Source organism: Medicago sativa, chromosome 6 (assembly GCF_051527215.1).
Source record: "Medicago sativa cultivar Bolivia chromosome 6, Bolivia_mono, whole genome shotgun sequence".
Taxonomy (NCBI): Eukaryota; Viridiplantae; Streptophyta; class Magnoliopsida; order Fabales; family Fabaceae; genus Medicago; species Medicago sativa.
In genome coordinates, this window is record NC_140754.1 from 35444255 (window position 1) to 35460002 (window position 15748).

A 15748-nucleotide genomic window follows, 5' to 3' on the forward strand; every position below is an offset into this window, starting at 1 on the left:
GGTTAGAGGCTTCCTCGGACGTCTGAATTATATTTCAAGATTCATATCTCACATGACTACTACCTGCGGACCAATTTTCAAATTACTCAGAAAGAATCAGCCTGTTGTATGGAATGATGAATGTCAGGAAGCTTTTGATAGCATTAAAGAATACCTGTTGGAGCCACCTATCCTTGTCCCACCAGTGGAAGGAAGGCCTTTGATTATGTATCTATCAGTGTTAGATGATTCTGTGGGTTGTGTTCTCGGTCAGCAAGATGAGACCGGTAAGAAAGAGCATGCTATCTACTATTTGAGCAAGAAGTTCACCGACTGTGAGACTCGGTATACAATGCTTGAAAAGACTTGTTGTGCTTTAGCTTGGGCTGCCAGACGCCTGCGTCATTATATGGTGAATCATACAACTTGGTTGATATCCCGAATGGATCCAATCAAGTACATCTTTGAAAAGCCTGCTGTTACTGGAAAGATTGCACGTTGGCAAATGTTGTTGTCTAAATATGATATTGTGTAGAAAGCTCAGAAAGCAATCAAAGGAAGTATCCTTGCTGAGCATCTTGCTTGTCAACCTCTTGATGATTACCAGCCAATTAAGTTTGATTTCCCTGATGAAGAGATCATGTATCTGAAAGCAAAAGACTGTGAAGAACCACTGATCAATGAAGGGCCAGATCCCAATAGCAAGTGGGGATTGGTGTTTGATGGTGCTGTTAATGCTTATGGTAAAGGAATTGGGGCCATCATTGTAACTCCGCAAGGGCACCACATTCCTTTCACCGCTCGAATAACTTTTGAATGCACAAACAATATAGCTGAATATGAAGCATGTATCTTGGGTATTGAAGAAGCCCTTGATCTGAGAATTAAGCACCTTGACATCTATGGAGATTCTGCGCTTGTTATTAATCAGATAAAGGGTGAATGGGAGACTCATCATGAGAAGCTGATCCCATACCGTGACTATACAAGACGTCTGTTGACATACTTAACCAAGGTTGAGCTGCACCACATCCCTCGGGATGAAAACCAGATGACTGATGCTCTTGCTACTTTGTCTTCCATGTTTCGTGTAAATCACTGGAATGATGTGCACGTAATCAAAGTACAACGTCTTGATAGACCCGCTCATGTGTTTACTATTGAAAATATGCCAGATCAAGCTGATAAAGATGTGAATAATGAAAAGCCTTGGTATTATAACATCAAACAATTCTTGCAGAATCATGAATATCCACCTGGTGCTTCCAACAGGGATAAAAAGACTTTGAGAAGATGGGCTAGTAGATTCCTTTTGGACGGAGAAATCCTATACAAGAGGAACTATGACATGGTCTTATTGAGATGTGTTGACAAACAAGAAGCTGAGAAATTGATGCATGATGTACATGATGGTACTTTTGGGACCCATGCTTCGGGCCACACCATGTCAAGAAAGCTGTTAAGAGCCGGTTATTACTGGATAACTATGGAGCGGGACTGCAACAAACATGCTAAAAGATGCCACAAATGTCAAATTTATGCTGACAAGATTCATGTGCCTCCACACGCTCTCAATGTTATCTCTTCCCCATGGCCTTTCTCTATGTGGGGCATTGACATGATCGGAAGAATCGAACCAAAAGCGTCCAACGGACATCGTTTCATTCTAGTGGCAATTGACTACTTCACCAAGTGGGTTGAAGCTGCCTCCTATGCAAATGTGACCAAGCAAGTAGTTGTCAAGTTTATCAAGAATAACATCATCTGTCGGTATGGTGTTCCCAACAAGATCGTCACTGACAATGGTTCCAATCTGAACAATAGCATGATGCAGGCTTTATGTGAAGAATTCAAGATCGAACATCACAACTCTTCTCCTTATAGACCTCAGATGAATGGTGCAGTTGAGGCCGCTAACAAGAACATCAAGAAGATTATTCAGAAGATGGTCACTACTTACAAAGACTGGCATGAAATGCTACCTTTCTCCTTGCATGGTTACCGTACTACAGTGCGCAGTTCAACCGGGGCAACTCCTTTCTCTCTTGTATATGGTATGGAAGCAGTTCTCCCTCTGGAAGTGGAAATTCCATCTCTTCGAGTGATCATGGAAGCAAAATTAACCGAGGCTGAATGGTGTCAAAGTCGGTATGACCAATTGAATTTGATTGAAGAGAAACGTATGGATGCTATGGCTCATGGACAGTTGTATCAAGTACGAATGAAGAATGCGTTTGACAAGAAAGTCCGACCTCGAGAATTCAAGGAAGGCGAACTTGTATTGAAAAGAAGGATAAGCCAGCAACCCGACCCAAGGGGCAAGTGGACACCTAACTATGAAGGTCCTTATGTCGTCAAGAAGGCCTTCTCTGGTGGTGCTTTAATCCTTACACACATGGATGGTGTTGAACTCCCAAATCCTATTAATGCCGATATAGTCAAGAAATACTTTGTCTAAAAAGAAAAGAACAGCGTGGTAGGTCGAAAACCCGAAAGGGCGGCCTAGGCAAAAATGCGCTTCCCGGTGGATCGAAAACCCGAAAGGGCGATCCAGGTAAAAGTTAGGGACAAAAAAAATATAAATATAAGAAGCTCGCTGAGATTGTATGCAACTCAGGCAAGAATGAGCGCCTCGATGAGCCGAAAACCCGAAAGGGCGGTTCATGCAAAAATGAGGTTGATAAAAGACAAGTAACTATATCTGGCAAATCACCATCACCCTTGGGGCATCTGCAACTGTCAATGATCATCTTCATCAGAAGCTTCTGTACTTGTGAATTCAAAATTTCTATGAAATGTAGCGGTCATCGTGTTCAATGTATCACCAACCAATAAAATTACCATTTTCCAAGCTTTGTAAATCCATGGAGTCATGCCTCTGGCTGATTTTCACTCTTCTACATCAATTTGAGCCTATGCTTTTGTTTGAAACTCTACTTTTCTTTTTACTTTCAATGTTATATACAAAATATTTCCTTTCTATTTGATAATGTCAATGTCTGAAACAAACATTTTTGAAAATCGAAAAACCTTTTTCTGTCTATTTTGAAAGCAAACCTGAGCAATAGGGTACATTTCAACGAAACATGCATGAATAAATGAATGGCAATGTCTATTTCAATACGTGTTACAAGCAGGTTACTCCTCAGGATGATCTGTGGTCAATGGCAAGAATGAAAAAACAGAATGAAAATGAAAAAAGTTGAAAAATGCAAATGAAAAGCTCGCTAAGTCGAAAACCCGAAAGGGCGGCTTAGGCAAAAATGAGCACCCCGCTGATTGACAACCTATGAAGGCAATTCAGGCAAAAATGGGGCAATGAAAAGAATTTATTCCCCGGTGAATCGAAAACCCGAAAGGACGGTTCAGGCAAAAATGGGGTTGAAAATGAAAGAATGAAAGAACGAAAATGATATGAAAAGCATTGACCACAGGTGCGAACATCCAATGTTTACCCAGCACTGACACGCCTAGCAACGGCGACCTGTATCCAAGAATCTTCCAAAGTTCCCTCCTCTACAAGTTTTATTGCCCTCAGCTATGGTTTCGATACGTCTCTCAACGACGGTCTCTCCAAAGAGGTTTTCCCTGTGAATATGTTGCAGCACGAGCCACTACGTGCCCAATCTTCCGATGTTTTGTCTATCTCTGCGAAACTCTCTTGTCAAACTACAAACCAATCATGCATTTCAAGCATTCATACATGCATAATCATGCATTTTACGTGCTCGTACATTCAATAATCTTGTCATGTCATACATACATGCTGCATTTCCAATTTCAGTTTCCAATCTAAATCAATTTCCATCCCCAATTCAGTTCAATTCCCATTTCAAATTCAACCCTATTTCAACTTCCAATTCAACTCAAATCCCAATTTCAATTCAATCCAAATTGCAACTGTCAAACTCAATTTCAATTTCAATCTCGATTCCAACTGTCAAATTCAATTCAATTTCAACTGTCAAATTCGATGCAATCTCCAATCTCAATTTCAAACCATTTCAACTGTCAAATTCGATGCAATCTCCAATCTCAATTTCAAATCATTTCAACTGTCAAATTCGATGCAATCTCAACTCTCAAATTCCAATTTCAATTCAATTCAATCTCAATTCGAAGCAATCTCAATTTCAATTTCAACTTGATCTCCAATTTCAATCCAATCTCAATGTCAATGTCAATTTCAATTTTCAATTCAATTCCAATCCAATCTCAATGCCAATTTCAACTCTCCAATCCAATTCCTATGCCTATGTCTCTGCTCAATCTCAATTCTCAATCTCTCTTTCAATCTTAAAACTTTCAATTCAGTTCAAATTAATGTCAATTCACTCTCAATTTGCTCTTGGGCCAACAAAAATGGTCATGTCTACCCTCAAATCCAGTCAATAACAATTTACCCTCAATTGGTACCTTGTCAAATCAGGCTTCCAATTTGTATCTTGTTATCGGTCAAGTGACTAGTTCGATCCAAAGAACAACTTGTACCTGCTTATATACCTATACTTCCGGACAAACGACAAGTTCAATCCAAAGAACAGTTTGTACCCAGCTTATGCTTTGTTATCGGTCAAACGACAAGTTCGATCTAAAGAACAGTTTGCATCTACCCACATGATGTGGTGATGATCCAACGGCAAGTTTGATCCAAAGAACAGTTTGTATCTACCCTTTTGTCTATATCTCCAGCCAAACAGCCAGTTCGATCCAAAGAACAATTTGTGCCTACCTATCTGTTTGTATTTTCGATCAAGTGTCAAGTTCGATCCAAAGAACAGCTTGTACCTGCCTATATGTCTACGTTTCCGGTCAAGTGCCAAGTTCGATCCCAAGAACAGCTTGTTCCTATCTCTTGTTTGTATTCCTTGGTCAAGTGGCTAGTTCGACCCAAAGAACAACTTGTACCCTTTTTCTATCCCCTGGTTTGTCCACCCTGTCAATGTCCATCTGAGCCCCCAGTGACGTGACATGTTCCATGGACTCCAGTCGTTTGTCTTGCATTCATAATCAAAATGCTGCATGGCATTCATATTTTTGAAAATCTGAAAGCGTATTTTTATGTCCAAAAATAGTGCAAATGTTAATATTTAAGTATCTTCGTCCCGTCAACTCAAAGACTTCGTCTCTTGACTCTCCGGACAAAGAAACTTAAATAGGGGCAGCTGTTATACCCTAATTTTGGACCTAAAAATACTAACTCAATTCTTCTTTTCTTGCATTTCAAGCCATTTGAACTATCTCTGATCAATTACATCTTTCTCTGCATTTTATTTCGACATTACTTGCAAAATTCACATAGAAGGGTATTTTAGTCATTTCCTGTGTTGAAATTTCTTTCAATCTTTTAAAAATTTGTTTGAGTCCTTTCAAATGGTTTGAATAAGTCTTTGTTTCAATTCCATGTCAAAATCCATTTCAAAAATTGCATTTGAAGTCATTTTGGGTCAGTTTAGCCCTAGGGGCATTTTAGTCTTTTCATGTGTTAAAACTCTGTTTAGTTCCTAAAAGTTGTCTCTGAGTCTTTTCAATGTACTTGTATAAACTTTTGCTTAATTTCCTATTAAAAAATCCATTTTAAAATTGCATCTGAGTCTTTTTTTAGTCGTTTTAGTCCCTAGGGGCATTTTGGTCTTTTCACGCAAAATTTCGACAGAGAGAGGTTACTTTAAAGTACCTCATTTAAGTAGTTGGTTCATTTTAGTCCTTTTGTTGATTTTATTTTTCGTCTCACTTTACGTTAATTTCAAATTACCAAATTTTAACCAAATTTTATTTTTGTTTTTATTTTAGTCTTTTTTCATTTCAGTCCTCAAGGCTTGCAAGTTTTCTTTTTTAGTCCTTTTCACTTAATTGCAGAATGGTCCCTTTAGTTTGTTATTTTGCAGAAAGGTCCTTAAAGCATTTTAAGTCCAAGTCCAAGCTTAGGGAACACGTGGCAGCAAGTTATTGGGTCAGAGTGCACAAGTGTCAGCTATAAAGCCCAGTCATCTCAGTCAAAGTCAAGGATCCATTCATTTTCGGCCAACTCACCAGAAACACATCACAATTTTCTCTCTCTTGACAGTTAGATCAAAGTTCAAGAATCTGAAGAATTTCTTTGAAGTTCATCAAGAACTTCGCATGAGCTTCATCTTCTCCGAACCCTAATCCTTTCAATTCTCCATCAAATCCTTCAATCCACACGAAATTCAACCTCACAGAATCCTCACAATCATCAAAACCATTTCAATTTCACAAATAACACAAGAAATTCACAAAATCATATACAAACCCTAATTTTCCAGAATCAGCAATTCGAGGCAGATTCACGAAATTCGTCACGGTTCTCAGCAATCCATTGCTAGATTCTCATCACTGAACCGTCGCTTCGCAATACCAGTGCGAATTCATCACCTACGGTGACGAATTCAGGCACGATCACGAAGGCTTGATCGTACGAAGAGAAGAAGAAAGAACGAAGTGAATCAGAAGAATCAAAAGCCTTCTCAAGGATCTGTGTTCGAATCTCCACTAAAATCCAGGTAATCTCGAAAAAAACCCTCTCGTTTTTCATTCAAGTCTTCATTGAAGGTTCGTAAACAAAAAATAAACGGTGAATCAAGTGGATTAACAAGTCTTGAGACTTGTTCATTTGAAAAAGATTGAAAGGGATTCGAAAAGCTTGAAACCGAAACCCTAGAACATAAATCCACGAAGATTCACAGTTTATTTTGCAAAAACGAGTTCATATTCATAATCAGCAGAGGAAATAGTTCAGATTAGTGTTCATTTCAAAAGATTTCGAAGAAATTTGAAAAACCTGAAACCGTGAGGTTAGAATGAAGATCTACACAGATTCAATGAGTTTTAGAAAAAACGAAGTAGATTTTCAAACTCAGGGAGGAAAAACGAACACACCGGTGTAAAAAGCTTTCAAAAACATTCGAATATGAAGTTTCGGCACGGTGGTTCCGTCACCGGAAACCTAACTGTCGCCGGAAACTTCATCGGTGTTCTTCATTTTTCCAGAAAGCCAGAGGTTGAAGATGAAGCTCATGAAGAGAGAAGTGAGAGCTTCTCTCACTAAGCAACAACGTAGAGAGAGAAAGGGAAGGGACAAATGAGTTTGGACCGGTCCCATGTGCTTATATAGGGGACGTGAACCAGACCGGTTCGTTTGAACCAGTCTGGTCCACCCTTGGGCCAGGTGCTTGCACCGTCAGATCTAGGGTTTTAGGGGGCTGGATCAATCCAACGCCCCTGATGCGTTTGGATGATCCAGGACCCATTTCTTTTGGGCTTGGGCTCCTTTCTGCGCAGGTTTCAGTCCTTTTTGTGATTTTATTACTATTTTGACATTGTATCTTGCTGTTTGCACCCTTACCTGTCCAAAACTCTTCATAAAAATTCCTATAATTTTTTTTCATGTGTTCTTGATCATTTTCTTGACATTTTTGTGATGTTGTTATGTGTTAAGTCCTGATTGAAAAATAAGTGGCATTTTCTAGTTAATTGTTCATTACATTTGTTAAAACTTGTGAAATTTTACATGTTTTTTGTGTCTAAAAATTCTTAAAAGTTCTAAAAATTTTCACACTCATTTCTTGATAATTGTGTGGTATTTTTGTGATGACTTTACATATTAAAAAATTAGTAAAAGATAATGTGACAATTTTCTTGTTGTTTTGTGACATTTTGTATTAGAATTTTTGTGAAAATTGCTTGAGTCTAGTCCCATTTTTTGATGAATGTTTGTGACCTATGCCATATGACTTTGTGAAGTTTTAGCTACTGTTTGTGGGTTTTTGTGCTGCATGTGTATGGATTGTGTTCAATTGTTTGGTTTGCAAGTTAGGTTTGTGAATAAATGATGCAAAATATGCTTAAATATATCATGGATTTTGACTTAAATATGTTCTTATCATTCCCATGTCATTAATTAGAAGTAAACCCTTTAGAAAATTGTCATGATATGAGGATTATAGGCCATATATTTGTTTGGGATGTCATGGTAAATTTTAGGTGTATCTTGCTACTTCTAGGTTAAAATTCCATTACTTTTTGTCAATTCCTTCAGTACTTTCTTTTGTTTCTAGTTTCCATTCTATCATGCCTTATTCTACTAACCATTTTTTGTTTCATGTTTCATGCATCCCATAAGCATCCTATCTTCCATCTCACATTCTTGGCTTTTATTTTCTTACACTTTAACTTTCATGCAAAGATTAGAATGTAAAGACTTAGGAATTTTGTAATATTTTACTTTATGCCTTTAAATTTCTTGCAAGACCATAGAATGTATCTAGGCCAATGATGTAAAGGACAATGGACTCTAATGATGTACACCGACACAAGCACCGACACATGCACACACATCACTTTAGGTATATAGCTAGAATATGCATGTTTAGATGTATGTTTAGGATTGTATGTTTAGATGAATGCCTAGGATTTACACTTAGGAAAAAATCTTCTTTCCAAAAAATACGAATAACATCACTCAAATATTTTTCTTAATAAACCTTGGGATCAAAATCCCATTGTAATTTTCCTTTTCATTTTCTTAATCAAAGTCTTAAAGAATTTTAATCATACTTAGACCATATTTTACAAATAACTAATTCCACTTCACCATTTCTAAATCTCATGCCCTTGAGGCCTCTCTATTATTCTTCAAAACTCCATTTTCAAACTTAAAATCAACCAACAAAAACAAAAACATTTTGGAAGAGAACTACGGTGGATTTGATCCCTTAAACGGGTACGTAGGCAAGGAACAAAATTCCTTCAATTCAAATAAAATAAAAATCCAAACAAATTCTTCTCCCTCCAATTCTTCACTTAGAATACCTTTAGGCTTAATATCATTTTCAAAATAGCATTTTAAAATAAAGCGCGCGCGTAGAAATTAAAGACGGTTCCTATAGGATACTATAGTCGTTATGGGTGCCTAACACCTTCCCGTAGCGAAAACAACTCCCGGACCTCGATTCTCAAGGGTTTTGCTTACTTTTTCCCTTCCCAAGAAAAAATAAGATATCACCGGTTAAAAAGGTTCAAACGTAATCAATGTTTGACACCCGAAAACCAAGATAAAACACACTGTAAATGGATAATATAGATAGATATAGTGAATTTTCCTAAAAAAAAAAATAGATCTAGCAAATTTGGAAGAGAGTTTGATTTTCATACTTTGCATATACGTAAAAAAAAAAAATTTATGGAAAATAGTTTATGTGTGAATGGCATCAGATATCCACAAAAGATGTGAAGACATGTGTATTTCAATCACTTTAATTTTGTCATATTATTATTAATATGCATTTTTTTTGGTCAGGTAGTGTTCTGGATCGACCCAAAAGATCTTTGGCCCATTTACTTAGGCCCAATATCTTCCAAAGCCCAAAGTCCACGTTTGGCAACATTACTCGGAACATACCTCCTCCCCGCGAGGGGGGTGCACAAAGCAAACGAAACCGGTTCAAAAGAACTCCAACGTCTCTTTGTACATTCTACACGTTCCCGCAATAAACTCTCTGGCGGTTAAACTTCCTACGAATTCATAACCGCCAGGGCCAGGTGTGCCACCACAATGGCTCTGCAGCCCTCCACCTCTATAAATAGGGGACTCAATGCAGTCCCCAAGGTAGAACTCTTTCTTCCTCTAAAACCCTCACTCTATGAATCTTTCCGCTCTAAGAAGCTTTCCAAGAAGCTTTCCAACACATTCTACCATCGTAGCAACCACCGCATTCAAAGCACCGGTAGCCACCTTCTGATAAGGTACGATCAGTGGCGCCATCTGTGGGAAATATATAAGCTCCCCCGTTTTTATACTCCTAAAAACCAAAGCTTTCCAAAAAAAAAAACTACCATGACTACCAACGGTGCTCATTCCCAGTTACGAAGTGAGGTACAAGTCCTCCAACAGGATGGCATACATCTACGCCTTCACCTGTGGAAACGAACAGGGAGGAACCAACTCACATTGTTCCTCTCCAACAAAGGCCTTTACAAGGTCCCCCACGACCTACGGAGACACCCGAGGATGCCACACCAACCAGTGTCCTCGTCGGTAACCTGATCCGCACGGTTCAACGGCAGACGCCGTTAATCGAGGAACAGAACCGACGCTTGGTGGATCTAGAACAAGCGCGTATCGTTGTCTCAACCAGACGAACTCCTTCCCCAACACGTAGCAGAAGGGGAACGAGCCCTCACAGGCCCCGTTCTAGATCCCCTCGGCGTTCCGTAAACATCATATCTCTGAGCTACACCAGGAGGTCAACAAGGAGGTCACCAAGACGACCTCCTCCAAGGCGATCTCCTCCAAGAAGATCCCCGCCTAGACGAAACGAACGCTCTTGGTCTCCCTCTGGGTCCGAGGACACTCGCGATGCTCCTTACGACCGTAACGCTTATGGTCCATTCATACGACGCATCCGAGAAGCTCCTATCCCTCGCGGACTGGAGAAACCTTCGCAAATGGACTCGTACGATGGGACGACTGATCCCGACAAGCACATCAAGAACATCGAGGCAGTTCTCACTTACAGGTCGGTGCGAGGCGCCGTCAAATGTAAGCTCTTCGTCACTACTCCGAGGCGAGGAGCGGTCACCTGGTTCAAGAACTTAAGGAGAAACTCCATCGACTCATGGAGCGACCTCTGCAACGAGTTCACAACCCACTTCACAGCTTCAAGGACGCAACCAAAAACGGTCGCATCCCTTCAATTCATTGTTCAAGGAAGGAGCGAACCCCTCCGAGACTACATCAAGAGGTTCAACAAAGAAGCAGTCCAGGTATGAGGTGCCAATCAAACAATGAAACTGTACCTCATCGCCAAAGGTCTGTGCGAGGACACCGACTTCAAGAAGATTGTCCTCTTGGATCGCCCAAGGACTTTCAAGGAGTTCCTAGCGATCTCCAAAATCTACATCGCTTATGAAGAGGAGCTGTACGCGAACCGCCTCAATAAATACAGGAAGGAGGAGCCTGCTGCTGAATCCTCCAAAAAGCCATTCCCCGAGAAAAAGAAGGAAGGCAAAGCTGCTCGGGAAAGCAAAAGACCCAATGGTCACTTCACCGAGTACACTCCTTTGGCCATGTCAAGGGAGAAAATCCTCTCCGAGATCGCAGTAGCCAATCAGACAGAAGTTGGCATCAAGCCACCAAAGGCTCCATCTCAGGAGAGGAAGGGGATCGACAAAACAAAGTACTGCCGATTCCACAAGTGCCACAGCCACACCACCGATGAATGCATCCATCTGAAGGATGCCATTGAGCTACTCATTCAGAGAGGCAGGCTCAAACAGTTCATCAAAAACCCAGAGGCGGAAAGAAGGACCGTCGAACTCATCGGTGACGGATCTGAACCGGGTAAAACCATCGCCATGTCCGTGGAACACCTCGGAGATTTCCCTGACAACGTGGAAATCACCCCCTATTCAAGCACATGGGAACAAGTTCCCACCACTCAACGTCATTACTAGAGGGGCGCTGAACATTTCCATGGGTAGCATGAAGAGGAAATTCGAGGAGCTCATGAGCGTCAATACCATGGCTCCCTCCTATCGCGGGGGAAGGCCACCTTTGTCGTTCGATTCCGAACTACCTGTTGGGGCTTCAAATTCCGCCATTCCTTTGCTCGTACGAGCATCAATGGCCAACGCAAACGTCCGACGAGTCCTGATCGACACAGGGGCCTCGTGCGACATCATGAACACCAGTCTGTTCAAAACTCTTCAACTAACGGAGAAAAACCTTTCTCCCTACATTGGGGACGAACTCTACGGCTTCAACAGCTCATCCACTCAGCCCTAGGGATACGTGGAGCTATTGGTCACCTTTGGCGAAAAGGAGGCCAAGAAAACAATAAAGGTCCCATTCTTGGTGATCGACTGCCCGTCTCTCTACAATTGCATTATAGGGAGAACCGGGCTTGCCCAGCTAGGAGCTGCATGTTCAACCGCTCACCTGAAGTTGAAGTACCATGCAAAGGAGGGCATCATCACCTCTCTCAACGGAGACATCAAAGCTGCAAGGAGATGTTTCCTCCAAACCAACAAATCCCAGAACTCGGTTTCCCAATCCAGCAAACCTGCTGAAGACAAAGGGAAAGCTGTTGCGAGCACTCTGGACGCTAACTTGGTCGAACTTGACCCCAGGTTCACCAAGGAGGACCTAAAGGAACAAAAACGGGAGAAGAAGGATCCGCTCAACGCGAAACTTCTTAGACCTATTCTTGATGGTGAGTTCGAGCTGGTCCCTTTCGGAAGCGACCCCTCGAAAAATTTCAAAATTGGCAAGGATCTCCCTGAACTCGTCAAGAACGAACAGATCGCCTGCCTCAGGGAGAACGCCGACCTATTCGCATGGAGCGCTACTGACATGCCCGAAATCGACCCTAGCGTCGCTTGTCACCAGCTTACGGTAGATCCCAGAGTTAGCGCTGTAGCCCAGCGACGTAGGAAACAGTCTCCTGAAAAATCAGAGGCTGCTAAAAAAGCTGTAAAAGACCTCCTAGAGGAAAACTTTATTTATGAGGCCAAATACACTACTTGGCTCTCCAATGTTGTACTTGTCAAGAAATCTAATGGAAAATGGCGTATGTGTGTCGACTATACTGATCTTAACAGGGCCTGCCCTAAAGACGCATACCCTCTTCCTAACATCGATAAACTCGTAGATAATTCCTCCGGCTACAAACTTTTATCCTTCATGGACGCCTATTCTGCGTACAACCAGATACCCATGGCTGAAAATGATAAAATGAAAACAGCCTTCATGACCGAATCAGGGAACTATTTCTACAATGTATTGCCCTTCGGTCTACGAAACGCGGGGGCTACTTATCAACGTATGATGAACAAAGTTTATGACAAGACACTTCTAGGCGACATTCTCGAGGTTTACATGGACGACATGATCGTAAAATCCCAACAAGAGGTGGATCATGCCGCCCATCTCAAAAGAGTGATCGAGCAAACTCGGAAATACAACGTGCGACTCAACCCAGAAAAATGCACCTTTGGAGTCCAAGCGGGTAAATTCCTTGGTTTCTATCTGACAGAAAGAGGAATCGAGGCGAACCCAGACAAATGTCGCGCATTTACCGAGCTTCCAACACCCGACTCCAAGAAGTGCATCCAAACACTCAACGGAATGCTGACTGCCCTCTCCAGATTCGTGGCTAAGTCCGCTCAACACGCACTTCCCTTCTTCAAACTCTTGAGGAAGGAAACAAAGTTCGATTGGACAGAGGAATGCGAGAATGCTCTGAGGCACCTCAGGGACACCCTATCAGCACCGCCCGTACTCTCACGACCCGACCAGGGTGAAACGCTGTACTTGTACCTATCCGTCTCTTCTGACACGGTAAGTGCCGTGCTCATCAGAGAAACGACGGAAGCACAAAAACCAGTCTACTTCACCAGCAAAGCCCTACTGGGTCCAGAGACGAGGTACCAGAAGATCGAAAAGATAGCTCGCGCACTCCTCACAGCAGCCCGGAGCCTGGGGCAGTACTTTGTAGCTCACACGGTGGTGGTACGGACGGACCAACCCGTCAGACAAATCATGGGCCTCCCAGACGTAGCCGGCCAGATGATGAAATGGTCACTCGAATTATCCAAGTTCGACATACATTACGAATCCAGAAAGGCACTGAAGGCGCAAGTGTTTGCGGACTTCCTCGCCGAGATGACTTTCCCAGCGGAGGATAGCCATGAGGATTGGACCATCTTCGTAGATGGATCGTCCAACTCCAAGGGAAGCGGAGCCGGGATAATCGTAGAAGATAACAAAGGTATCATTGTCGAAATCTCCCTTGATTTGTCCTTTCCTGTTACCAATAACACTGCAGAGTATGAGGCCTTCTTGGCTGGCTTGCGGATTCGCAACTCGTGGCTTCCCAAGTCACCGGAGAGTTCCATGTAAAAGAGGACCACCTCCAAAAGTACGTCCAGTTGGTACTAGAGAAAATGAAAGAGTTTGAAACCGTCGAAGTAACTCACGTTCCTCGCGAACAGAATACTCGGGCGGACATTCTTTTAAAACTCGTAAGTACGCGAACTGCGAACGGAAACAAAACAATCATACAGGAGGCTCTCAGCGAACCAAGCATCCAGGATAGAGGAACTCTCCCTCTTGAGATCAATGTGATCATCGGAATGGAAGACTGGAGGGGACTCATCTCTCGATACATAGAGAACGGCTATAAAAAAGAGGCTTCATCATTCCCCTAATCAAGTGTTTAGGACCCAACGAGACCCAAGAAGTCCTTGTCGACGTTCATGACGGCATATGCGGACAACACCTTGGTGCCAAAGCTCTCGTAAAAAAAGGTCCTACAAGCAGGGTACTATTGGCCCACCATGTTAAAAGACGCCCAATATTACGTAAACCTCTGTGATAAATGCCAGCGACATGGGGACATGCATCTAGCACCTCCCGCTGAGCTAACATCTTTGGTTTCTCCTTGGCCTTTTGCTTGGTGGGGAATCGACCTTCTGGGACCGTTCCTTAAAGCTGCCGGACAGCTGAAATACCTCGTAGTCGCCATCGACTACTCAACAAAGTGGATCGAAGCCTAGCCACTGGCTAAAATCACAGCTAAAAACGTACTCCGTTTCTTCAAGAGAAACATCCTAGCAAGGTTCGGATTACCTGCTCTAGTCATAATCGACAATGGTACACCGTTCACGGACCAAAGGTTCCAGCACTACCTAAGGAATATTGGCATCAAACAAAGCTTCACCTCCGTCGAACACCCTCAAGCCAACGGCCTCGTCGAGGCTACCAACAGGGTCATTTTACGGGGATACGAAGAAGGCTAGACACGGCCAAAACTCAGTGGGCTAAAGAGTTACACGCGGTCCTTTGGGCCTACAGAACTACTCCCTATTCCACGACCGGCGAGTCACCATTTCGACTCACGTACGAGACAGAGGCAGTCTTACCCATTGAGCTAACCGAACTCACACGGCGTACCGACGCCAACACTGACTTCCCCGCCAACACGGCAAATCTACGTGAAGAGCTCGAATTTGTTGACGAAGTCAGGATCGGAGCAACCTTGTGTGAGGCAGCGCTGAAACAAAAGATAGCCTCTCGCCACAGCAAGAAAGTCATAAAAAGAGAATTTGAAGTGGGAAACCTTATCCTCCGGCGAAACCAGAAGGATTCTGAAGAAGGGAAACTCGTCGCCAACTGGGACGGCCCCTACAGGATCCGGATGAAGACGGGGACGGGGGCTTACGGACTCGAAGATCTCCACCAAAACGCAATTCCAAGGACTTGGAATGCAGAAAAACTCAAAAGGTATTACACTTAGATGGCAGCCAATGCCAATTTACTCAAGTATACGTACTCAGTTCTATACAACGAACTCTTCACTCTCAAACGAGCAAATAAACGGAGGAGGAAAGTCGTGCCGCTCCAAATCCAAAAAGAAAAAGGATGAGAGAAATGTTCACAACAAATCCTCTTACTCCTCGGTATGTACGCTTACCGCTGCGACATCACTGCTCGGCATGTTAGGTAGAACCCCAACTCGCGATGGCTGATTCACGCCTCGGTGCGTTGAACTTGGAATGGTTTCTTCGTTCATCCGCTGTTACACGTCCATAACTTTGGACACACATTCAGACAAACGATCTCTTGGGTGTGCAATACTTCTAACTAATACTCCGTGTAAACAGTTGGAAACCTCCTGCCCAAACTCTTCCTTGCAAAACAATGCAAAGGTAAAAACTTTCCAAACAAAGTTACGTGGGAAGAAAAGGG

At 42.4% G+C, this 15748-nt stretch overlaps 1 protein-coding gene across 1 annotated transcript; it reads left to right on the forward strand.

Annotated features, from left to right (window-relative positions):
* The first annotated feature begins 14337 nt into the window (after positions 1-14337).
* LOC146914789 (uncharacterized) lies at positions 14338-15296 on the forward strand. The gene is made up of 2 exons (XM_085721139.1): positions 14338-14514; positions 14604-15296. The coding sequence occupies exons 1-2, from the start codon at positions 14338-14340 to the stop codon at positions 15294-15296; spliced, it is 870 nt and encodes a 289-aa protein (XP_085577265.1).
* Positions 15297-15748: the final 452 nt, after the last annotated feature.

Excerpts from the sequence above, each read along its gene's own strand:
- LOC146914789 (XM_085721139.1), top strand. The coding sequence starts at position 14,338 with ATGTTAAAAGACGCCCAATATTACGTAAACCTCTGTGATAAATGCCAG. Across the intron at positions 14,515-14,603 it reads CCGGACAGCTGAAATACCTC|AAACATCCTAGCAAGGTTCG; the intron begins GTAGTCGCCATC and ends TTTCTTCAAGAG.